The sequence below is a fragment of the Chelon labrosus genome (genome assembly GCF_963514085.1).
Source record: "Chelon labrosus genome assembly, chromosome: 10".
Taxonomy (NCBI): Eukaryota; Metazoa; Chordata; class Actinopteri; order Mugiliformes; family Mugilidae; genus Chelon; species Chelon labrosus.
The window spans coordinates 23,405,343-23,431,320 of record NC_140360.1 but is presented as its reverse complement, the minus strand read 5'-3'; the positions used below and the strand labels follow the sequence as shown (position 1 = coordinate 23,431,320).

At 41.5% G+C, this 25,978-nt stretch overlaps 4 protein-coding genes across 4 annotated transcripts; 3 read left to right on the top strand and 1 right to left on the bottom strand.

The window, feature by feature from the left end:
- The first annotated feature begins 5,210 nt into the window (after nucleotides 1-5,210).
- Nucleotides 5,211-24,991, top strand: marchf9 (membrane-associated ring finger (C3HC4) 9). Its single transcript, XM_084553646.1, has 4 exons — nucleotides 5,211-5,587; nucleotides 21,584-21,739; nucleotides 23,772-23,964; nucleotides 24,598-24,991. The coding sequence occupies exons 1-4, from the start codon at nucleotides 5,243-5,245 to the stop codon at nucleotides 24,927-24,929; spliced, it is 1,026 nt and encodes a 341-aa protein (XP_084409772.1). The 5' UTR covers nucleotides 5,211-5,242; the 3' UTR covers nucleotides 24,930-24,991.
- Nucleotides 10,406-12,622, top strand: LOC311494551 (uncharacterized protein). Its single transcript, XM_084553648.1, has 2 exons — nucleotides 10,406-10,997; nucleotides 11,439-12,622. The coding sequence occupies exons 1-2, from the start codon at nucleotides 10,680-10,682 to the stop codon at nucleotides 11,835-11,837; spliced, it is 717 nt and encodes a 238-aa protein (XP_084409774.1). The 5' UTR covers nucleotides 10,406-10,679; the 3' UTR covers nucleotides 11,838-12,622.
- On the top strand, nucleotides 12,643-13,522 carry LOC311494552 (uncharacterized protein; the record flags this gene model as incomplete). Its single annotated transcript, XM_084553649.1, has 2 exons — nucleotides 12,643-12,942; nucleotides 13,065-13,522. Exons 1-2 carry the CDS (start codon nucleotides 12,711-12,713, stop codon nucleotides 13,520-13,522), a joined length of 690 nt encoding a protein of 229 aa, XP_084409775.1. The 5' UTR covers nucleotides 12,643-12,710.
- On the bottom strand, nucleotides 14,023-15,180 carry LOC311494550 (uncharacterized protein; the record flags this gene model as incomplete). The annotated part of the gene is made up of 2 exons (XM_084553647.1): nucleotides 14,023-14,421; nucleotides 14,863-15,180. The coding sequence occupies 2 exons, from the start codon at nucleotides 15,178-15,180 to the stop codon at nucleotides 14,023-14,025; spliced, it is 717 nt and encodes a 238-aa protein (XP_084409773.1).
- Nucleotides 24,992-25,978: the final 987 nt, after the last annotated feature.

The following is a 25,978-nucleotide window of genomic DNA, read 5'->3' as shown; positions in this document are numbered from 1 at the left end:
AGAATTTTGGCGAAAAAATTAATTTAGTCCATTTTGAGACAAGGCTGTAACATAACAAAATGTGGAAAAAAATGAGGCGCTGTGAATACTTTCTAGATGCACTGTATATCCCTCTCACTCACCCTTTGTATGTGGGGCTCCTTACTCTTTGGCAATCTGTCTCCTGTAGATCTGATCAGGATTTCACTACAATGGAAAGTTACCGTAGTGGCAACTGTTTATACTAGGAGGTAGAAACACAGCAATCATCTACCAGGAACCTGTTTGCATGTATCTAACTGGTTAACACAGAGCTTGCTAGATGATGTTGTAGCAAAGTTTAGCCTGATTGAACTTTTTTGCTGCCTTTGCATTGTATATTGTGTCTCCCGACAGGGCTGCAGTCAGTCTGAAAGCGACTTTAGTATTTCTGTAGCAAAACAGATTCAGAGAGGTGTTATCAGGAGCTGGAGAGGTAGTTAGGCTAACAGAAAAGTACCTGATATATGATCAAATAACAAAGAGGATAGGAGCAGACAGCTGCTCTGCCATGAAACCAGCTGCACATTTAGTCAAATACTGTGATTAGGTGCAGTTTAGATTACTTGTACTTGACTTAAGTATTTCCATTTTGAGCTATTTCTACTACAGCTTTCATTTCTGGTGAGACTGGGGTATTGTTATATCTTAAATTAGTGGATTCCAGCATTTGGTGGACATGACCTTTTAACAAACAAGAGCATCTAATTGTCCATTCTAGTGTTTCAGTAGACTATGAGATATGAGACTCACCAAAAAGACATTTCCCCTCTAACCTTCTGATTTAAAAATAGTTTGAAGCATACACAGCTCAAATCGTACAATATTTTACCAAAATAGCAAATAAATGAATCACATCATGACCTTTTTTGGAGAGGCCTGACCACTACATTGAGAACAATTATCCTTGATACATAAATAGTTTAAATGAGCTCAATGTCGATCAGATGCAACATCAGTCAAAGAGACCAAGTACTTTTACTTTCAGTGCATCTTGGTTTTAATACTTAATGGAGTTTTAATTTCATCCTCAATGCGAGTCATAATGTTTTGATTCAGAGAGGTGTTGATTCACCTTTATGGTCATTTTGGACGCTGCAGTTTGTGGAACTGATGAACTGTGCAGTATTATGCTGGGATGAGTATCATCATTAAAATAAATGAGGTGGACAAAACAATAGAAACACCTGTGGGGCTAATGCTCTGCAGTTCAAGTAGAGCCTTCAAAAAGATTACTGGTATTTGAGCTTAGCTATTACTGCGTGGGGTCCAGAGTAGACAGGTCCACTCCAGCTTGTTCACATTTCACTTTCAGTCCAGTTCAATTCAATAATTTATTTGAGGAGCAATTTAAGGCAAGCATGTTGCAAACAAGTGCACATCCAGTTCCCTGGTATCAGCAGTGTTAAAACACACAGAGTACAGTCACAGAGGCCAGACTACCAATTTGGATTTACGAATTGTCAGTCTTAAGTAAGCTAAGAATGTCTTGGCTGTTCAACAGTCTACTGGTCTCAGGAATGAAACCAGACTATTTCCTGTTTTAATTCAGATAATCTAAAACACATCCATGATGGCATTAATCTTAATTTTTAAGTTATTATACTTTCTTTTCCCCAACACTGTACATCATCTCTACACCCAGAAACAGAGACACAATTGACACCACACGAAATCACACAACAACATCAGATCAATTTAGGTGTCAACATGGAATCACAACATGTGCATCCTCTGTGTTAGAGGCTGCAACGGCTTCTGTACCAGTACTTTGCCAAAACAAGCCCTTCCACACCTGAGGGTCCTGTCCCTGCACCAAGATCTGATATTGTGATTGCAACTTACCTTGCTTTCTGAGTACTTGTGCAATAATAAGCTGTGCTCGGGTTTTGGGGGTTTTGCTAATAATCTTGCACTTGGTTCTAGTCCTTTTGACAAGGTGATGTGAACGAGCATATTAATGAAAATGAAAAATAAAATTCTGGTCATATTCTCTGACCAATTTCAAGACGATTCAGTTTATACAATTCATATATTCAATTCATATATTCATATACATTTGGACACTCACACTGTGTTTATGTTTTTCAGCTCCTTACATAAACATACTGAAGGTAAAGTTACACCAATCAGCCACAACGTTAAAACCACTGACAGGAGAAGGAAATAACATTGACCATCTTGTGACAATTCAGTGTTCTGCTGAGAAACTTTTGGACCTGACATTCATGTGGATGTTACTTAGACATGTAGCACCCACCTAGACCAGACCAGGCACCCCCACCCCCACGTCCTTGATGGCAGCAGCCATCCCCAGCAGGATGCAGCCTGACACAGGCACACACACACAAAAACGCTTTAGAAACAACTCAGAAAACATTAAGAACAGCACAAGGTGTTGACCTGGCCTCCAAATTCACTAGATTAGATTAGATTAGATTAGATTAGATTAGATTAGATTAGATTAGATCAGACACCTTATTTATCCCATGAGAAATTCTGTGTCCAGTAGCTTCATCACATAGAAACAGATAGGACCCAAAGGCCCCCACTAACAACATTCTGTTGAAAGACTAAACAGGACACCCTCAGAAGGCCCATGTCCATTCTCTGATGAGTCACAACTGTTTTGGAGGCACAAGGGAGACCTACACAATATTAGGAAGGTGGTCATAATGTTATGCTGGTGTATGTACTACAGTATGTGTGCTACAAAGAAATATGTACAATTAGTATGTCGATTCAATCTTCACACCACACACGGTCATAATGTTATGCCTGATCGGTGTATATGGACCAAACTATATATATACGTATATACATAGAAAGGTTTTCCTTTATTAGGACACAAGCTAACATACACTACTACACTCTCGCCTTCACTCCTGGTCCATTGTGTTATTTTAGTTGTTTATCAAAACATATTCTATTCAGCACATACATTTCAGTTTCATTTGTGTAATGTCAGTAACAATCCAAATAGTCTCAAGATGCTTTAAAGAACAGCCTGAAACATTTATAGGGACCACTAGGGTGGCAGTGGTAAGGAAAAACTTTGAAAAGAAAGAAACCTTGAGCTTCTCACGTGGGGGTACACGTCTGGTTCGGGCTGGTGAAGTATAGAAAAATAGGGAGGTGGGACAGAAGAGAAAGAGGCAGATCGGGAGAGTTTTTAGTTACAGTTATACAATGGATGTGGGCTTAAAGTGCAGACTCTCAGCTTCAATCTGAGGGTATCCAGTCGACAAAATGTAGGAATAGCATCATTTTTTATATACAGTCACCTCATTTCATTGACTGCGAACGTACCTTAAATAGGTTTTGATAAGAGATGATACTTTACTGTTACTACACAAAGAGTCCATAAACAAATCATAAGATGTCAATAAATAATGTAAAATATGAATAAATAGTGAAAGCACAGATCAAATAAATGAGATATTGCAGTAGGACTACAGAGCAAGATTTTCAGTCTGATGGCTCTCATGTAGAGTTATTAAGTCCTCAACTATCAGAGTTAAATGTTCTAGTCGTCACCGTGAAACCCCTGAAACCGTGTGTGAAACCTCAAACTGTCATCCAAAGGTCTGTCAGAAACATGATCTGCAACACAAACACAGACTTATCTTAACTCTAACCACAACCACTTAACTTGCCTAAGCCCCTTAAATCAAATGTTCATAATAAAACTGGACCATTTACTCGTCCACTCTGAACTGAGAGCCGGGTGTGGACAGATTAATGTCCCCACCACATGTCTAACTCATCTCCGGTTCGTACTTCGCGGGCTCCCGGTGCATGTGGCCGCAGCCTTCACGTCAGAGGGTGGTGGGGGGGTGGTGTAGGGGATCAGCACCCTGGACAGCGGCGCCTAGTCAATAATAAAGCAGCCGGAGCTCCGTTCCTGCCCGGCAGCTGGGAGCTCGGGGAGAGGCGCATCAACCCATCGGAGACGGATGGAGGACTAGAGAGAAGGAGAGAAAAAAATTGCGACTTGTTTACAGGATGACAGTCCGTTTCTTTCCCCTCCCTGTTCCGGAAGTAGCTCCTGCGTTGGTTCAATCTCCAAGCCGACCATTTCGAGGAGGAAAATCAGCGCCAGCAGTATCATCACCACCATCTATCTGATCCAATAATCAATGCCATTACTGCCGTGTAATTGCTGTCGGATGCGAAGACATCTTAATGCGTCTTTCTCTCTAATTATATAAAAAAAAAAATCGCAGGGTGCCTTTATTGTTTCCACCTCTCGTTGACATTTCGCCGCGTTTCGGGCTCGCAATGAAACGCTGATGGACATCGAGCGAAGAAGGGAAAACATGGGTCTCTCGGAGGTTTTTGTGCCGCCGTGTTTCCAGCTATAGGCTCGAGAAAATGCAGATGATCAGGATTGTGTTTTTGATCTGGATTGTCGGGGCGAGCAGCGCGGATTCTTCCCGGATCAACCGGAGGCTCCACAAAAATGAGATGAAATAGAAAGAGAGGAGAGAGGAGAGGGAAAAACCATGATCTGACGCTTGAGATGCTACAGTGAGGGACAATTTAAAAAAAAAAAAAATCAAAAGACAATACAATCGCGTCCAAACTGAATCTCATCTCCGTTTTTTGTTTCTTTTTTTATTTGGATTATGATTCTTGACAAGAGTCCCAGATGTGACTGTGTGGATGGCATGTCGTTGTATTTTATATCCCATCTCCTGTTTCCTGGCTCGGTGTTGCTCTCTCTTCCACTCGTCCACTCTCTCGCAGTCTTTTGCTTTGGGTAGCAAAAACATGTAGGCTATTTTTTTTATTTATTTTTTTTGCTGCAAGCCCAGCGAAAGAAAAAAAAAGAAGAAGGTGTATTTGGGAAGAAGAGAAATGGACGGTGGGGATAGGAAGGCAGTTCAAGTTGTGATGTTTTCTGGGGTGCAGTGGAAGATGCATCTGTAGACAACGTTTGCTGAGTTGTTTGAGTAATGAATATTGAAAGAGTGTGTCGGCCAGCTGAAAGGGAAAATCTTTCATCCGCATTGGCTTAGACACACATGCCATCAGTGGGGCCAGAGCCTTTATTTTTCTGGATTTCCAATTAGCAGTTAAATTAACATGGATATATCGAGTCCATAATAATAATAATAATAACAATAATAATAATAATAATAATAATAATAGAGGGGACAAAGGGGGAAAAAAACACTTCATTTATTTATTTCAGTCTGACTGATTCTTTATGTAGCCAAAAATGTTCAAGTATCGGATCCGCATGTTTTTTAATGAACTGAAAGTCCTGGTGTTTATGCGATCCGATTCGAGACAGTCCAGCTCAGACACAGATAGACGGTCCACCACCACCACCACCACCATGCGAGGTCTGGGGATGGGCGGCTGCGGCTGGCCGCCTTTCGTCGACTGCCATTCCCGGGACGACGAGGAGGAGTACTACGGCAGCGACCCGCGGCCCCGGAGCCTGGCGTTTGAGGACAAGGAGCCCAAGCTGCAAGTGGGCCTGGACGCCGTGTCCCTGGCCAGCACCGCCAGCAGCCTGCGGACCCCCCAGTGCCGGATCTGTTTCCAAGGCCCAGAGCAGGTAGAAGTGCGGCTTCCCAATGCTGTGTGCTTGTGCATGGCAGGCAGCCTGTTTGTGTCACAATTCTGTGCTTAAAATGAGATTTGTGGTGATGTGTGGAGACGTTTGACCAGCCAGGAACTGTTCCAGATCAGCAGGATGTTAGGAAGTTTAGGCTTATTTAGTCTAATCTCGCATTTAGATTTTATTTTTATTTTTTTTTTTGTACTCAGCAAATCACAAAGGGTCTCTGATTCAGTGGAGCTACTACAGCCCATCCTGTCCTACATTTCTCTCTCTGCCACCCACCTCCCCCTCCAATACCTGCTTAAAAACAATCCAAGATGAGGCCTAGGGTTCTGACAATCACACAAAAGAAATAGTTTTATTTTTACAGCTTCCTGAAGCTGTACAGTCACCCTGCTTTTTCACAGCTCCGAATCAAGACCAACTATTATCCTTTTCTGTCCTTGTTGAAAATGATGCTTGTCCAGTGATATGGTTATCTAAATAACACTGTTTTCATAACTAAGATAATCGGTGGCAGAAAGGCAGCAGTTCCCACACATCTGAAATCTGGCCAGCATAGCAACAAAGAAAGTTAGCCAATTAGGTCTGCGGGATGACAAATAGAGTGAGAGGGACTGAATATTCATGAGTCACAATCATTTTGTAAATGTAAATCAGCTGTCCCCCGTCCATATGTGTCAGAGCAGGATGACCAGCTATTGATCATGTGATCATCTCCTCTCCTAGACAGACAACGTGTTGACTCTGATGATATGTGACATGTTAAATTAATGTTTATAATGATTTTTTTCTTTCTGAATCATCGCTCTTTAGACCAAACTAAACAATAAGTAGTGCGTGCCTTAGCTCTGTCTTTAAAACAAAGTACTGATCATAGAAGTCTGACTGGATGCCCACATTGGCAGGAGAGTATAATCTGACAGTGCTTAATTATTGATTGAATTAGAATTAGAAATTGAAACATCATTATTGAATTAACATTGTATTTTTTTGTTGTTGTTGTTTTGCTTTCCCATCCATCCACCTCAGCCTCCTCCTTCAGATTTGACTTTGTTGTTGGCTCCCTTCATATGTTCTCACACAGGTTTATTATTACTATTATCATTCAGTATATAAAAATATCATTCAGTTATATCTTCTTTTTCTCGAGCTTGAACCCAAACAATAAAATAAGTAGTGCATGTCTTTGGTCTGTAGTTGCTCATGAAAAACACAAGTATTTAAAAAATACCCTCCAGGCACAAACAAGTATTGATCGTATTAGGCTGTCCTGACAGCATCATTTGTCTATGGTTTATGTTTGGTCAGACACAGCTTTGTTGTCAGTAGAGAAAGATCGTAGTTTGGGTTGAGTTTTTCTTTTTGTTTTGTTTGCCCATCCATCCACCTCAGCCTCCTCCCTCAGACTCTGTTGCTCTGTAAAACAATTTCAATTATTTGTTTCTTTGTCTCGAGCTTGAGCCCCTAAAAATAAGTAGTGCATGTCTTTAGTCTGTTGTTGCTGTTCATGAAAAACGCAAATCTTCAAACACATACCCTCCAGACACAAAGACACATTGATCATAACAGCAAAATTTGACTGTGGTTGATATTTGGTCAAGTTTAGGAACAAACATGATTTTGTTATTGGTAGGGAAAGATCATGGGCTGAGGTTAGCCTCCTCTCTAGGACTTGCTCTTGTAATGGTCTTCATCATAATTTTCTCCCACTTGAGACGTTTTGGATTCTTGCTATAACAACCACAAATGATTTCTATCCTTTCTGTCTCTTTCTCTCTAGAGGTTGAGCCAAACAAAACAATAAGTAGTGCATGTCTTTGGTCTGTGTCCAAATGTCGGTCTCGCCAGATGTGCAAAAGCCTGTGCCACCTGGATCAGCAGGTAGTCCTGAAGCCCAAGATAATTAGAAAGCCTGTAAATCCTGTAGGAGCACAGATGGATATTACCATTTAGTCACATCCCTAAGATCGGCGTATAGTGTTATTACAGCCCATGTGCTAATTTATGACATCTGCCTGAGAGTTTGTATTGTGAGACATAGTAAACTGGAGAGTATAAATCTCTTCAGGCTGGTTTTGGATATGAGGCCATTTGATGTTACAGACAGGGATCGACCCCAGGTTGCTGTCTTGCCCACTCAAACATCTTCATTTAATAAAAGGTTCCTGTTCCTGGGCTCAGGGCTCTCCGGCAAGGTGACTCATCGTGCAACATGGCTTTGAGCTGCCTCTTTTAGCTACAGACAAAGAGAGAGAGCAAACAAAGCTCTGAGGGAAAACCCTGAACTACACTATGGTACATCAGCTCTCATGTTAGATTTTTTATTTTTTTTTTTTGCCACCACGGCACTCAGTTCTCTACTCTGTGTCTTATACCCCCTTGGGCAGAAGGTGGGCAAGCTCACGTTTTCCATTTTATTGTTATTTCATTATTCAAACAGGTCACAACAGGGGCTGGGGATCATGTCGCTGTCAGCGGGCCAATTACCTACAGACATAATCACCTCGCTCTGTGGGCCGCATTGAGTATGAATCCTTATTAACTGTCTGTCAAAGGTGTCAGTGTGTGACGTGGTACAGTATACTGGGCCACTGATTCCGCTTAACGCTCTCTGGATTCCCAGAGGTCGCTACAAAGGGCTTGCAGGGACTTACACAGACACGTTGGAGTAAGACTGGGTGGTGGTGGAGGTGGTGATCGCCCCTGCCTGCCCTTTTCTCTTGTAGTGCCCAACAGCTTGCTTCCACACTTTTGAGCTCAGGGGCCATTTCCACACCAAATTTTACCATTTTAGTCTAAAGGTTGCAGCTGAGGAGGAAGACCATTTTCTTAGTCATGAAGTGACACACCAAATTAACACCTTCCTGCTCTTTAAAGTGCCCTCTAGGGACAAACTCATGCCAGAGCATCCAAGCAGCAGGAGTGTGTCTTTGTTTGTGTCTTTGTTGTGTGCCGTCTATATGTCTGTTAAGTTTCTTCTTGTTGTTATGAGGGTGAATCTCCTGATACTATATAGTTGACCTGTGAAGTCCAAACTAAGCAATGAATGGCTCTGACTAAAATGTATTGGCTGCATTTAAATGGACCCTAGTCCACTCGTAATCGAAATAAACTGTCTCATGTAACCACCTCGGTCAGAAAAGACTGGACAGATCAGAAGGAGTTTTCAATCAGATTGAGAGGAGACAGTGCCGTGAACCTTTGATACTCTGTTCAATAGGAAAATATTAGCTCCTAATAACCACGTAAACAACTGTTCAAACAACTGTTTGAAAAGATGAACAAAGACCGAACTGATGTGGACAGCAAGGCTGAAAACGTGACTCGAGCTGGGTCACCTTCTTCTGTTAGATGAAGATACATCAATACAGTTAGAATTAAAACATTTTCTTCTTCTATTATATTTCTAGCAAATTTGAAAAAGAACTTTACGCATGTCACATACAGTATATCTTGTCAGATCATTTTATTTAGCTTCCATATAAACAATTTATTTGATTTCACTTGGGTTGAAGAAATATTGTCCATGTAAACGTAGTGAGTGTTTCTCTGTGACATTAAGCTCCATACAGAAAGAAGAATTAATCAAATAAGTCTGATCTGATGTCCTTATCTTCAGGACAAGATAAATAACTATGGCTAATGTAGAGAATGATCATAGTTTGGGTTAATATTGGTAAATGATCATTGTCATGGTTAAAAGAAAACCAATGTTTTTAATTTTGTTTTGTTCACCCATCCATCCACCTCAGTCTCCTCTCTCAGACTATGTCGCTCTGTAAAACCATAATTTGACATTTTTGTCTGCACCCTTCGTATTTCCTCCCACTAGATTTTTTTTTGTTTTTGTCACCTGGTGTTGTTTTTGGGTTCTTGCTGTAACAGCAGTTGTTTTACACGGTTGCACAGACTCAGTCTGGTTTTTACTGACAGAGACCTTTTAGACCGAAACATTAATATATATTTGGGAGCTTGCGTTGTTTAGGACAGCCTGCAAACTTTTAATGATGTACACCCTTTTATTTTGCTAAGAAAATAGGGACTTAAAGCTTGGAAACATTTTACTTGTTGTACTCTTAGGGTGGAAAGGGAATGCGCATGTTCCCCTACAGGAGACAGGAAACATGAGGATCTCCCTGCGTACACACTCTAATGTGGTGTTGGTGAAACTGAATTCCTGCAACAGAAATTTCAAGTGTGTGAAAGGGTTAATGAGAAACATTGTTGGACTGGGTGACATGTTCCCTCATTACAATGAACACAAATTTATTTTGAATCAGTGCCACATACACCATCCCGCTTGACTTAAATTAAATACTAGAAGAGCAAATCTGTATAAACCCAATACCAAAGGGACTATTTCCTCCGACTGATGTAATGTTTGAGTACAATTACAATGCACATGTGTTTTAGGAAAACACCAAGCCAGGACTCACTTTTAAAGATTTACATCATGGTCTTAGTGTTATTTGTTGATTTGGGTCTTTTTAGTCTACAAATCGATGACTTTATTCTTTAAAATCCGGCAAACATACATACAAGAAGAGGGTACGTATGTTCATGGGCGTCTCACCCGTGGGGGATGGGGGTGTTGCAACACCCCCACTTTTTCAACAAGCTGATTTCATCCCCCCCACTTTTTCCTAAGGTATTAAACCGTTTGCCCGCCCTGGCTGTGTACCAGCGTACTGAAATGGAGCGCACCTCAGTCCCCCAGACAGTTAGATTGATTGACAGCCATCCAGCCAATCACAGTCATTTGACCAAACCCACTAGTTCCTTCGCCCGGCAAAGTAAACGCTAAAGCTTGATTTATGCTCGTGCGAAAAATCGTCTGCGTCGGTACGCAGAGAGTCTGCGTCGCCGCGAACCCCCTTCGCAGAGAGTCTGCGTCACTTGACGCGCACCTCCAAAAAATCCTGACTACGCGTCGAAACGACGCCGACAGCAGGGACATGCGACGCAGACCTCAAGGGCTGTGATTGGTCCGCTTTACGTCATTTCCGGTTCTCAGCTTTTCCGGTTCGTTCTGTATACAAGGGCGCCATTTTTAAAATTCTTGGAGCTGCACTTCGAGTTCAAGATGGACCAAGCTGAAGAAAGACTGATCGAAGAAGTGAGGAAGTATGAGCATCTGTACAACTCATCTTCTTCGAACTACAAGGACAGCCAGATGTCAAGTAATTCTTGGAGGGAGATTGCGCAGAACCTCGGTTCGGACTCTGCGGACTGCATGAAGAGGTGGAAGAACTTGCGGGACAAGTTCGTCCGCCACCGCAAGAAGATGGCTTCCAGGAGCGGGGACCCAGGTGGCAAGAAGGTCCCAGCCTTCTACATTTTCATGTCCTGGCTGGAACCGCACGTAAAACATCGTGAGACAGAGTCTAATTTTGGATCTGAGGTAAATATCTCTTCGTGCTTTTTCATGAGCCTTGTGCAGGTGAGCTAGCTAGCTCGCTAGCAAGCTAACCGATTGTAAACACTCGTGGCACAGTGCTTGCAGTTTGCATGTTCCTTTGTTTAAAATAAAATAAAATACGATGTAAAATGACTGGATGGAAGCTGTACTAGCTTTGGTGAAGGGCTGCTACTACACGGTTGGTTAGCTTTATCTGCAGCCTTTGTTCTAGCTAACGTTAGCAGTGACTGTAAACACTCGTGCCACCCAGTGCTTGCAGGTTGTGCAAACAAAATAATAGGTTCGTTATTGCTATATATGACACCAATACTTGTTTTTTTTGGCGTTTTAGTTAGAAATACAGTGTACATGATTAGATAAGAATCTCTGTATAACCTATACCAGTGTAGTTTCTTAACAATGTCTGCCTTTTCTTAACCACAGGAAAATACCACATTCCTCAATTCAGAGACCGATTCAACATTGCAGTCTCTGTCAGAGTCATCAGAGTCACCTTCGCCAGAGACACCCACTCCAGAAGAATTTGCCTCCCCCCAGCCTCAGACTTCATCCATGTCGGACAGCTTTCTGTCTCCCACCTCACCTTCTCCTTCTGCCAGACTGAAAAGAAGAAGGTGCATGGACCAGGGAGACACGATAAACAAGCACTTGGCACGTCTTGATGAACGTCGGCTGGAACTTCAACAGAGGCTGGTGCAGGACAGTGATGAGTGCTCTCGGTTTGCGCAGACGGTGGCAGACATGCTACGTAGGGTGCCAGAGAGCAAGAGGGCTGATCTCATGTATGACATTTATACAAAACTGTATGAAAACAGGGAATAGCGGTGAACACTAAACTGACTCCCTTCCATTGCACATTAACATTTTGCCGATTTGCTGGTTTGCTGTTGTACTTGTTGTAAATAGTTCCATTTTTTTACTTGTCTATTCTAGTTTAAATTGTATATTACAGTTAATATTTATTTAACATTGTTGCTGCGCTTAAGATTGTTAACCAGTTACTGCACCTTATTTTTTGAATAATAAAAACTCAGTTTGTCTGGAAACAGTTGAATTTTCATTTCTCTTACCCCTTTAATGCACAACATGCGTCACAAGTGACCTGCATGATTTTAAATCTTCAATATCTTTGCAATTAATTGATATATCCATTCAGGACTCCATAAATCCCTCAATTAACTTGGTTTGAATTATGAGCTTCATAAAGAAATGGCATGGCATGACATGAAAGATGTACATGCAGTAATCAGAAACAAGATATGTAATGAATGAGAAGTTTATTGGCAAAATAAGTCACTTGTGCATTACAAGTTTACATCGCATCACTGTTCAAGTGTGCCACGAGAAACAATGTCATTCTGCCATGGCACAGAACCATGTGCTGACTGAAAGAAAGACTTGAGGTCATTTCTAACAGCCATGGCAGCTCTGGTGGATCGGGCTCTGCTCATCTGAGATGGAGGGATAGGGTCCAAAAGGTTGTCCCCGGTCACTTCTCTTCGCCACTCACCAGGCCTGAAAGACCCAGCACTTTCCGTGTCTGCAAAACTGGGTGGTATGTAGCGGCACTGTGGGCTGGCCACCTCATCTGTGTAGGCAAGGTAGTTGTGCAGCACTAAACATGTAAACATCAAGGCACCGCCACGGGCAGGCAGCGACTACTTCAATTACAAGGGTGCTCACTCCATTGTTTTGATGGCACTGTGCGATGCCAGGTACCGCTTCACAATGGTGGACGTGGGAGCCTATGGACGTGAAAGCGATGGTGGCGTTTTTAAGGAAAGCAGATTTGGGTCGATGCTGCTTGACCACAAGCTGAATCTGCCCCCACCAGCTGGCCTTCCTGGGACCACGGTCACGATTCCACACGTCGTTGTTGGCGACGCTGCCTTCCCTCTACACTGCAACCTGATGCGCCCCTTCCCAGGTATTGTGCAGATACAGTTGTAGTATTTAATTAAAAATTAAATAGTCGTATTTAATTTGTACTAGATATTTAGTTAAACCGTGATTGAAGAGTAACAATTTTTAATATTGTTTTCTATGTAGGAGTGAATCTGACAAGAGACAAGCAGATCTACAATTACCGCCACTCCAGGGCCAGGCGGGTCATTGAGAACTCCTTTGGCATCCTAGCAGCACGCTGGCGGATTCTTGGAAGACCAATTGAGTTTCGGCCTGACAAAGTTGTGGATGTGGTGAAGGCTTGTGTGGTGCTGCACAACTACCTTGCCTACACAGATGAGGTGGCCAGCCCACAGTGCCGCTACATACCACCCAGTTTTGCAGACACGGAAAGTGCTGGGTCTTTCAGGCCTGGTGAGTGGCGAAGAGAAGTGACCGGGGACAACCTTTTGGACCCTATCCCTCCATCTCAGATGAGCAGAGCCCGATCCACCAGAGCTGCCATGGCTGTTAGAAATGACCTCAAGTCTTTCTTTCAGTCAGCACATGGTTCTGTGCCATGGCAGAATGACATTGTTTCTCGTGGCACACTTGAACAGTGATGCGATGTAAACTTGTAATGCACAAGTGACTTATTTTGCCAATAAACTTCTCATTCATTACATATCTTGTTTCTGATTACTGCATGTACATCTTTCATGTCATGCCATGCCATTTCTTTATGAAGCTCATAATTCAAACCAAGTTAATTGAGGGATTTATGGAGTCCTGAATGGATATATCAATTAATTGCAAAGATATTGAAGATTTAAAATCATGCAGGTCACTTGTGACGCATGTTGTGCATTAAAGGGGTAAGAGAAATGAAAATTCAACTGTTTCCAGACAAACTGAGTTTTTATTATTCAAAAAATAAGGTGCAGTAACTGGTTAACAATCTTAAGCGCAGCAACAATGTTAAATAAATATTAACTGTAATATACAATTTAAACTAGAATAGACAAGTAAAAAAATGGAACTATTTACAACAAGTACAACAGCAAACCAGCAAATCGGCAAAATGTTAATGTGCAATGGAAGGGAGTCAGTTTAGTGTTCACCGCTATTCCCTGTTTTCATACAGTTTTGTATAAATGTCATACATGAGATCAGCCCTCTTGCTCTCTGGCACCCTACGTAGCATGTCTGCCACCGTCTGCGCAAACCGAGAGCACTCATCACTGTCCTGCACCAGCCTCTGTTGAAGTTCCAGCCGACGTTCATCAAGACGTGCCAAGTGCTTGTTTATCGTGTCTCCCTGGTCCATGCACCTTCTTCTTTTCAGTCTGGCAGAAGGAGAAGGTGAGGTGGGAGACAGAAAGCTGTCCGACATGGATGAAGTCTGAGGCTGGGGGGAGGCAAATTCTTCTGGAGTGGGTGTCTCTGGCGAAGGTGACTCTGATGACTCTGACAGAGACTGCAATGTTGAATCGGTCTCTGAATTGAGGAATGTGGTATTTTCCTGTGGTTAAGAAAAGGCAGACATTGTTAAGAAACTACACTGGTATAGGTTATACAGAGATTCTTATCTAATCATGTACACTGTATTTCTAACTAAAACGCCAAAAAAAACAAGTATTGGTGTCATATATAGCAATAACGAACCTATTATTTTGTTTGCACAACCTGCAAGCACTGGGTGGCACGAGTGTTTACAGTCACTGCTAACGTTAGCTAGAACAAAGGCTGCAGATAAAGCTAACCAACCGTGTAGTAGCAGCCCTTCACCAAAGCTAGTACAGCTTCCATCCAGTCATTTTACATCGTATTTTATTTTATTTTAAACAAAGGAACATGCAAACTGCAAGCACTGTGCCACGAGTGTTTACAATCGGTTAGCTTGCTAGCGAGCTAGCTAGCTCACCTGCACAAGGCTCATGAAAAAGCACGAAGAGATATTTACCTCAGATCCAAAATTAGACTCTGTCTCACGATGTTTTACGTGCGGTTCCAGCCAGGACATGAAAATGTAGAAGGCTGGGACCTTCTTGCCACCTGGGTCCCCGCTCCTGGAAGCCATCTTCTTGCGGTGGCGGACGAACTTGTCCCGCAAGTTCTTCCACCTCTTCATGCAGTCCGCAGAGTCCGAACCGAGGTTCTGCGCAATCTCCCTCCAAGAATTACTTGACATCTGGCTGTCCTTGTAGTTCGAAGAAGATGAGTTGTACAGATGCTCATACTTCCTCACTTCTTCGATCAGTCTTTCTTCAGCTTGGTCCATCTTGAACTCGAAGTGCAGCTCCAAGAATTTTAAAAATGGCGCCCTTGTATACAGAACGAACCGGAAAAGCTGAGAACCGGAAATGACGTAAAGCGGACCAATCACAGCCCTTGAGGTCTGCGTCGCATGTCCCTGCTGTCGGCGTCGTTTCGACGCGTAGTCAGGATTTTTTGGAGGTGCGCGTCAAGTGACGCAGACTCTCTGCGAAGGGGGTTCGCGGCGACGCAGACTCTCTGCGTACCGACGCAGACGATTTTTCGCACGAGCATAAATCAAGCTTAACACGGAGCTGCCGACCCGTCACTCGCTGCAGCAGACAGCGAACAGAGCAGAGGTATGAAACGGTAATTTAACTAGTTAATAATGTCGAATTTTCTCTGTAAATAACGAAACTATTAAGCAAGCCAGGTGGCAAACAAAGTTAATGCAAAGTTTTGCAAGCATTATTCTTTTTGTTATAAATGCCAAAAAGGAAAAGGCAGCAGAAGATAGACTTATTTTTCCACTCAAGTTGTCATGTAATTAGGTGACAGGAGGGAAACAGAAAGCTGTCAATCCATAAATGCACTAATTCAATTGTATAGTAGTACAGATTCTTGCATTAATGCCATGTAGGTGTTCATTTATGTAACTTAAAGGTATAGCTTAAGACTTTATTTTCAATGAAGAAAATCCCCTACATCAACTCATCCCTGTTACTGCTCTCAGAAACTAGAAAAAATAGAAATGAAGACAATGAAATGCAATAAAACTATTAAAATCTTAAATAATAAGAGGAATAAAATAATAATATAGAGTACGATAAAGGCTAGGATGAAAGAATAGTTAAAACAGATTAGAACAAGAAAATATATGTGAAATAATAAAAAGTAGATAAAAGAACGACAAAAGAAATGAATGTTTCCTCATCAAAATCAAGTTTACATAAAATATTTCAACACTTCCATGTTCAGGAATATTAACATTGAGTTCTTTATGTAGGATGAGGAAGGGAAGTCCAGGCAATGCAATATTATTTGCATATTCTGATGAAGAAAATCTAGAATGAGACTGAAACAGGGGCCAAAGGCGGTTGCGGTGCTCATGTGCTACCCCTAGAACCCCCCCACTTTTAAAATTGCTGCTCCACCCCTGCGTATGTTGGGCAGGTTCCAAGTTGAACTAATCTCAACTTTGTGGCAAAACATTTGAGGCAATGACCAATATAAACAACTGCTACAACTGACTGACATATGATGAAATCACAGACTTCCCCCAACATTTACCTCAAGGACGACCCTCCACGACTTTGACTCCTATACCACCAAAGTCACCATGTTGATAGTGAGTTAGAAGCGCCGGGTGACGAGTGGTCATGGCAAGAAGAGCTAGCTCTGTCCATCCACTAGCAATATTTTTATGCTCTGCTAGTTTCAGTCAGAAACACTCGGGTAGGGAAATAAACAAGAGGATAGGCAACCAGAACCGGGATCGTCCACCAGTGTCTCGTTCAGGGTTTGCTACACTGCGTGTTGCCTTCAGGTACACAGACTGACCCTCAAAAGAAGAACCTCTCAACGCATTTAACAAAAAAACAAGGTCTCCAGTACTAAACAATTCGTATAAAAATATTATAATCTGTGATAAACAACCAATGATTTAATGTAGTTTTATACTTTTACTTCATGCTTTTCTTTTTGTTGAAATGTAATGCACCAAATAGTTTATTTAACGTTGGTGCTCCATAACTGAATTCACTCAGAAATAGTGTGTTCTGTGATCTTGAGCAGGTTGATCAATATTTACAAGTGCCAAACGACGCTCCTTCCAAATCTTGAAACAAATTTTGGAAGCATTTTTTGAATGCAAATGACACGAGACTAAACTAAAATATGCTCTTTTATTCATCATTAGAAGAGGAGCACCATGAAAATACTTCACTTGATTTCTGCACCAGACAAAATTGCCATCATTACGCGTATCATATTTTCTGCTCCTGTTCGGGGAAATGGTTTAAAATGATAATCACAGCTTTTAAAGGTTTTTGTTTGTATTTTGTTCTGGTTGATCATGACATTAACTTTCTCAGCCTAGAAAACATTTCCTCGCAACGTAGACACACACACATGCACACACCTCGAAGACAGCCTGACATTTTAGAAATGTTTGCTTTCGTATTGTTTTTATTTAGTTCCTCATATTCCTCTGACCTTCTCAGTGTTATCTTTATAATGTCAGCAGGCAAGTTATTTTAAAGTTTATAACTGGCATGTGGCTCATCTGCCGTAGCCGATCTTTTATGCGATGGGACACTTGAAGACTTTTTATTATAAGTGGGAAGGTCACACGAGCCAGATGGGGGAACGACAGAGTGCAGGCGGATGGGGAAAAAAAAGAAGAAGAAGCATTATTTGTGTCAGCGCAGTTTTGTGTGGTGCATAAAGCCTGCACTGATTAAACAGGAAACAGTCTGCCAAGCCACCGTGAACAGATTCATGTTTCTGATTAATCGCTTGTAAATGACAGATTTTGATAAGATTTGCATAAAAAAAACAAGACCATTTAGCTTTTTAACCGGTTTTTCCACCCTTTTCATGAAATCCTTGTATTTTGTGTTAGTAAATAATCTACAATGGCTTTATTTCAGAGTGTTGATAAGAAATTCTGTTGAGTAAATAAAAGAAATACGCCACCCCTCAATGTACTATTGAGTAGTGTAAGAAAATACAATTTAAACCCCAATGATTAATCTGTTACTTTGACTTTCATGGGAAATGGTGGAAAGTAACTGAGCAAATGTATCTTTCTTGTCAAAATAAATTTAAAATATGCTTTTTGTTTCGTACTTCATATTTGTGCTCCACTAGTATTAGTCTTGCACATAATGTTTCAAATTCAGATTGTACATTACACACTCATATATAGAAAAAAAAACCTGTTTTTTCTGCCTTTTGAATTTAAAACTATGCCCACTGGGATAGATATTTCCCTCTAAACTCCCCTCATTGTTTTGTTTAATGACCATTTATCAAAACAAACAAAAAATAATAATCCCAGAAAAGATTAGAGACAAATCCAAAAACATTTATCTTGCTAATCATCTCCCAACCCCTTCAGATCCATGCTGTTAATTTACTTTCAGAACAATCTGCGGTTAGCTCGGCGAACGGAGCACATGAGTGGAACAAACAGGGGCTGGTTAAGAGCTGGAAGCTGTCTGAACCACACTTTTGTCTGCTGGAGAGCTGTGTGCAGTCACTGAGGCTAAGCTAACTGCAGGATGGCCAGTAAATCCCTCCAAATTGCCTCTTGGCTGAAACCACAGTGTCTCATTTTCTGTCTCTACACGTGTTAAATTCAAAAGATAAGACGTGTGGAGAATTTGAAGTTGTTTTAAGTGACATTTTATAGAGATGAGGCGAGTGAGGAAAGAATTAATTCATTTTGCACTTGAGTAATGTGTAAAATAATACAGCTACCCTTTTGGTGGCCAATTGATCACAGTTGTTTTTGAGTCACATTTCGAATACCTTTGGTAAAATAGAAGCTGACCATGTTTGCTTTAGACTTGTTAAAAAAGAGTTAAGCCACATTTATGGCTGTGCGTTGGATCTACACCATAACCTGATGTCAGTGGCCGAAAAGAACCAAAAATGATCAAATTTCAACAAATCTTACTAGCCTCTGAATGCAGTTTACAACGTTAATTAAGCATGATGCCCAGACACCAGAGCAAAGTGTAAATGCTTACAATGGCGTAGGGCACTCATGTAGACCGTGAAGAAGATCCGTTGTTATAAACCAATTTTTAATCCTCATCCTTAAAGTATTCTCAAAAAAGTTATTTCTTTTTGTGTGATTTCTGTTGTGGAAAAACACCCCCAGCCACCTTAAGGTCTGGACACACCAAACCAATATCAAAGAACTGCAGGCAACGAAGCCCGACTGTGACCTTGCCTCATGTCGCCTGTGTCTCCACCAAAAGGTTGCATTTAAGCACCGCAAAGACTGCAGCCAACAGCCAGCTGGCACATACGTTCTGCACCTGTGTGAAAGGAAATGATTCCTCATACCAGCAGGTGGCAGTAGTCTGGATTTATCATTCAATAGGAGTAACCTGAAGAGCTGCTATCAGCTGGGAGACTAGGAAGAGCTACATAAAGGCCTAGCCTCTCCTCTGTCATCTGTTCTAAATGATCATGTAGAAAGATTATTTTTGTATTTCATTGTTCAGGAGAGATGAAGGTGTTTTTGTGCACTGTTTCACCAAGTTGATTAGCCAATCAGAGTGATGTGCTTTCTTGCCAGTTCAACATGCTGAATCAGATGGGTGGGTGGGTGAAGGTAATTTGGGCTGGTTTGGGATCATTTTGGCCCTTCTTCCAATTACTTTTTAAAGTTGATTTGAAACAAAACCAAACCCGTTTACTCTACCCAAGACTGTGTGTGTGTGTGTTCTTGCACAGCTGTCATTCTGAGGACCAGTAGTGGAGTGAGGACAATTTTGGTCGGTCCTTACTCCTTTACAAGGCTGTTTGAGGGTTACAACTTGGTCTTATGGTAAACCTGCTTGGCTTTGTCTAAGCCTAGCTAAAGCACCTCTCAGTCTCAATAACACATTAGATCATTTTCTCTGTATTTCAAACAAAAACCAAAGAGCAGAAATGACAATGACAAGTTATGGGGTTTTATACTTTTATTCTAAGCTGTGCTAACAACATCCTGTCTGCAAGAACAAATAGAAATGAAAGTAGCAGTCAAACTATATGAGTCCATATTTTATGTTTTGGTCCAGTATGTGTGTTTGGAGTTTGTCAGGTGGTGTTAGCTGAGACGTGTAGTTTGTTACAAGCTTGGCTGGTTTTTGTGAATCGTTGTCAGGCCTCAGCAGCTCCTCTCTCCTTCACCTGCCTGTCCTTGAAGCCTCAGCACTCTCTGCTGTTGTTGCAGAGTTCCCTTCATCAAGCTTTGTCCAGTCACTGATTTACTACTGATTCGCACTGATAACGCTGCCGTTTTAAACACTTCCATTCAGCTGAGACAGATCAGTTTGGATATGAAGAGAGATGAAAACATGCCATCAAAAGTCGTCTGACAAAATGGATGTTTGATGTTGAATGCTGGCGACAGCCTGAATGCGGTCTTCCTTAATGTGGCAAATATGCCAACAGGCTTCAGGTGCTCCTGTGCTGCTGAACAGACAGTTTGGTCCAAAAGCCATGCAGCCAGTCTCTTAGGAACTATGCGAAAATTATTAGGAGGAGAAGAGGTTGTTTTGTTGATGACTTTTTGGGAATGGCATGAGACTGCTTTTTCATTATTCTTGCACAGTATTTTGTTTTATTTCAGTCTTCTCAGCGTTTGTGGATTTTGAGGAGAGTCTGTTTTCTCACAGCAGGAGGTTTTATTTGAACCAGCCTAGCGAAAATACAACATTTAATTTGCATGTGGTCAAATCAGATATCTATTTTTGGAGAGCGAATATATTATCCAGCTCCTCTTCTAATACCAAATATTAAAAGGAAAAAGAAAAAGCTCAGCAATAAATCATTTCTAACTTATGAAGTTAGGCTGACAAAACGACAGTGGTAGAACACAACTAACTTATTTACAAGTAACAAACTATGTAAACATCTAAAATACTTTTTCTTTTATATTCACTTTATACTTTCATTTATCTCAGAGCTTTTTCACCAGCAAAACACATGAAGAACTTCCAAAATATTATATATTTTTTATTTGAGTTACTACACAATTTGATAAAATCTCCAAAATACAAAAGCTGCTCCATTTTTACCCTTTTCTTTGTCGCTGTTGTTGACTACACAATGAACAGTTCTTTACCAAAACTTCTCACTGCTACATACTATGAACTGGTGTGCCAGCTTCTCCACATCAGTTCCAACACTGATTAGAAACATCTGAATTCATTTTAAGTTTCTGGGTTAGAATCCATGGGCCAACTGGGGCCTTTCTGTGAGGAGTTGCCATGTTCTCCCTGTGTCTGTGTGGGTTCTCCCCAGGTACTCCAGCTTCCTCCCACCATCCAAAGACGTGCTGGTTAGGTTAACTGGTGATTCTAAATTGGCCATAGGTGTGCGTGTGAGTGTGAATGGTTGTCTGTCTCTGTGTTAGCCCTGAGATAGACTGGTGACCTGTCCAGGGTGTAACCCACCTCTCGCCCGATGACAGCTGGGATAGGCTCCAGCCTTCCCTTCACAGGACAAGTGTTTACAGAAGATGAATGAATGGACGAATGTTTGGGGGCAATTTCTTACCCGATTCAGCCCCTTCTAACAAACAGATGGTACCGAGATTCTGTAAAGATTATCTGGTAATGTGACCTTGTGAAGCAACAGCCGATCAGCTCAGCGGGACATGATCGGTGCATAAATAACGTTTGTGTTCTTTCTCTGTCCTCCAGGGCGAGCTGCTGAGCCCCTGCCGCTGTGACGGCTCAGTGCGCTGCACCCATCAGCCCTGCCTCATCCGCTGGATCAGTGAGAGAGGCTCCTGGAGCTGTGAGCTCTGCTACTTCAAGTACCAGGTTCTGGCCATCAGCACCAAGAACCCCCTGCAGGTAACATAAAGGCGGTCTGCAGCACTAAACAGCTTCACACTTTGGTTATTACTGTTGCAGAACTCGACGTGAAAAACAAATTTAGTGTCTGTCCAGATGAATCTGACTCACACTGACTGCACAAACAAGCTAGAACAGCATGCCTCAGTCCTTTTTGACTAGGATTCAAGGTATTGGATAAACAATTATGCAAACAAGATGATGAAAGCATGTGAATATGTAAACCTCAACAAAACACCGTTCTGCTCTGTGAGGTGATTGTTCTTTAAATACATAAGTGAATGTGGCACTAGAAAAATACGAGTTGCTGCTGTCAGCAACCTTCCATGATAAAATATACAACATACAAACGCCGCTGCAGCAGACCCGACACTCTTTGCTAGAACAAATCTCGGGCCGTCGCTGTGGTGTGAGGACTGTTTGCCATATTGTGCTGACACATTTTCCCTCTGCGTCACTGTCCGTCTGCCCTCGTTTTCAGAGGGAGCCAATCGCTCTAAAACCTATTGAGAAGATGCCATGCATGTGTTGATATGTGTGTGTGTTTGTCGTCTGTGGGGATGTTTCTCTCTGGTACATGTACATTTTAAGGTACTTGTACTTCCCGTTATATGTGACATTCCAGACCAAACTAATTATGTTATAGACTAAGATTACATTTACACTACACAACTGTAGGTTTTTGCCTGATTTTATTAAAAAAAAAACGTATTGTATAGCCACACGTTTGTATTAGAAGGAAACATTTAAATAAGAGTTATATTAGTTGTTACAATAACAGTAATGAATATAATGCCCACCAGTCTGTCAGTTTAAATAATTACTATATGGCAGGATAAACATATTTACCATCGAATAAACTAAATGCAGCTCATATCAACATAAACTGTTTCAAATCTTATTTCTTGCATTTATTTGTGTGTAAATATGAATATTAATTATATTTATTCGAGTGATTATTCCTACATTTTTGCCTATTTTTATTCACACATTCGTCTATTTTTTATGTATATTAGTTTCTTTTGGCAGATGTGAACTTTATTGAAGTAGAGTTTTCACCTACTTCCAAGTTGCATGGAGGAGGGAGATAAATATGAAGTGATCAGCAACACTTGCACTTTTGTTAAGCTTGGTTAAGGCAGGTCTGCTAATCAGCTGTTTTGAGTTTCTCTATGTACATGAAATAATGGCAACTGTGTAAGCCATCTTGCCGTTGGAGCTGATAAATATTAACTGTTTGTTTTTTTGGAGAGGCATTAGAGGAGAGATATAAGAAGCCATAGGTACAGAGAGCAGGAATGACATGAAGCGAAGGGTGCAGCCTGCAGCAAGCACCTATTTGGTGAAGGTCGTAGCTTTAGAGTCTGGGGCGCCTGCTTGACCAGTTTTGCTATTACAGCGCAACAACAGGTACTTTTACTGAAATCACTGCAGCACAGAATAGAGAGAAGATGTCTGAGTAGATGGTTTGCAGGCGACAGAAGGAGGGTGAGGAAATGCATTTCAGAGTAGTCACAGTTGTTGCAGTCGGCGTCCAGCATGCAGTTACATTTCTGGTTACAGCGAAGATCTGACGCAGAACTATCAATCTAGCTTTAGATCAGCACATTTCATCTCCTGGCATCTGTCAAGGTTATCAAGAAACGCAGAATAAATCTATTAAAAAATATCCTAAAAACGTTTAAAAAATAATATACTTTGGCAGATACATATGAGTCAATGGGGCATCTGTTAAGTCGGGTTGGGTACATAGTCACATGGTTCTAGTAGGTGTTATTATAGTGTTTTAGATTCTTATCATATTTTTATGTTTTACTTTCATTTAATTTTTTATACTTTTTGTGATGTGTCTTGTTTTTTCCACTTTCTTTTGTTGTACATCGCTCCACATACTACAAATATTAATAGTGAAACCAAAATGAATGCTGGGCAGTTACTTTTAATCTGTACATCGTTGCATCGGTGTTTCACTGAGTAAATGCCTTGCTTACTTCTTTCTACCACTGATTTAAACACATTGTCTCCTTCCCAGTGGCAGGCCATCTCTCTGACGGTGATTGAGAAGGTGCAGATTGCTGCCATTATTCTGGGCTCCCTGTTCCTCATCGCCAGCATCTCCTGGCTTATCTGGTCCTCCCTCAGCCCCTCGGCCAAGTGGCAACGTCAGGACCTGCTCTTCCAAATCTGCTACGGCATGTACGGCTTCATGGACATCGTGTGCATAGGTAAAGGACAGAGTGACTGACACAGGAATGTGCCCACGTAAGATCGCTGCATTGTAAACAGCTTCAGCAGCAGCTAAAGACATGAGAAGATGTCGATAGAAGGCTCTGGTGACAGAGCAGAGCAGGAGACGAAGAGTAGCAAAGAAAACAGAATGCACTCCGCAACAACAAAAATATTAATAAACATAGGCTGAATTATGCAAGGACAAAGTAGAGCGGTGAGAAAAACATGTATTCAGTCCACATTCGGCTGGCTTTTAAGGTCAACAAGAATTACCAAACTAAGTAGGCAGATGGTGCATAGGTAGGAGATAACAGCTACGCTAAAAGCCAAACAGATTTTGATGATGTTGCAGACTAGATGAGGCTGTTTTCTTTTAGGAGCGACTGGGTGGACCGTTCTTGTGTGAATGTGAGTTATAAGACAACGCTGAGAACAGATGGCATCAGATATCTGCACTGTGGTTATTGCCAACTGTCTATTCTCATCCACAGCGAGATGGAAAGTTGCTACCTATGATGCTGATTGCAGCTCCAGGCTCCTTTTAGCATAACATTTGATGTAAAGCAGCGGGAATTCATCGGCTTTCATGCATTGTCCTTCACCCTGTCTCTTCTGCTTTTTCCGCCCAGGCCTCATCATCCATGAGGGATCGTCTGTGTATCGAATCTTCAAACGATGGCAGGCTGTCAATCAGCAGTGGAAAGTACTGAACTATGAGAAATCAAAAGACTTGGGCGACCCGTTGAGCTCGAGCAGTAAGACGGGCGCTCGCGGCTCTCGTGGTAACCCTCACGGCCTGGCCAGCAGCAGCGGAGGCCGACAGAGCAGGAGGCTAAGAACTATTCTGAACCACCACTGTGGATACACCATCTTGCACATCCTGAGCCAGTTGAGGCCCAATGACCCCCGGATCAGCTCCGCCGCCAACCGGGAAGTAGTGATGAGGGTCACCACCGTATGAGTAGGACAGGCACGTGTGACAGGATCGTACTTGTGTCCTGATGTAAATGAGCAGAGGGACTTATGGACCTAATATTAAATACTAAAGACTCACATCAGCAACAGGAGGCCTGTGAGGAGCTGTGTGATGCCCGGAGCATCAACAGGCAGCCCACACTGGAGGATTTCTCCTCTTGTTTCGTACAACAAAAGGAAGCCAGATGCTCCTTTTCAATAATTAAAGAACTGATGAAAATAAGGACGGAAAAAAGCATTAAAAGACATCTAACGTGAATTGAAAGTGTAAACAGGCTTTAAAACCTGATCCAAGATGATTTTTTTCCCCCCAGTTCAATATCAGGATGCACAGAGACATTTCTCTTTTTTGGTTTAAATCCTCTCAGTTTGATTTGTATCTATTCTTTCTTTTCTTTTCTTTTCTTTTTTTTTTACTCACGTTGATTTTGTACGGATGTATGATTTTAGAGGAAATCATGTAACTCCATACATGCCAAATTTTTCCAGTCAACTATGTATAATGATCTTTAAATTTCTACAAGCTAACTGATGCTGGTAAACAGACCGAAAACTGAAACTAAACAAACGTGAGGGCGACAACAGAAACAATAAGTCATTATAAGTTAAAAAAAGAAAAAGAAAAAAAAGGAAAAAAAAAGAAATCAATAAGATTTACACGTAACCTTTCTGCAATAAAGAGACGTATGTACATTTCACAGGGAATTTTGCATGGGTATATAATTTTATTCTTCATCACATAACATAAGCACATGACAAATTTGCTCTATTTCGAATGGTGCTTGCCAAAATAAACACTTTGAAAGCATCTGATCTCATTGCACCAACTTTTGTCAACATGACAAATAGCAGTGTGTTACAGCTATTTCAGCTAAAATACAGATTGTTGCTGCTGTGTGCTGATTCAGATTTGATAATAAGTAAACTACTGGATTAAAAACAGGGATCAGATGATCTCTTACTTCTCAGTCTCACTCAGTCTCTTCTTTACACAACCTGTGGCTTGACGCATGAATGGGCAGGACGAGTGTGTTG

Bases quoted from the DNA above. Each gene is read 5' to 3' on its own strand.
- LOC311494551 (XM_084553648.1), top strand. From the start codon at position 10,680: ATGGACCAAGCTGAAGAAAGACTGATCGAAGAAGTGAGGAAGTATGAG. The intron at 10,998-11,438 runs GTAAATATCTCT...TCTTAACCACAG, and splicing joins AGTCTAATTTTGGATCTGAG to GAAAATACCACATTCCTCAA.
- marchf9 (XM_084553646.1), top strand. From the start codon at position 5,243: ATGTTCAAGTATCGGATCCGCATGTTTTTTAATGAACTGAAAGTCCTG. The intron at 5,588-21,583 runs GTAGAAGTGCGG...TCTGTCCTCCAG, and splicing joins GTTTCCAAGGCCCAGAGCAG to GGCGAGCTGCTGAGCCCCTG. The intron at 23,965-24,597 runs GTAAAGGACAGA...TTTTCCGCCCAG, and splicing joins CATGGACATCGTGTGCATAG to GCCTCATCATCCATGAGGGA.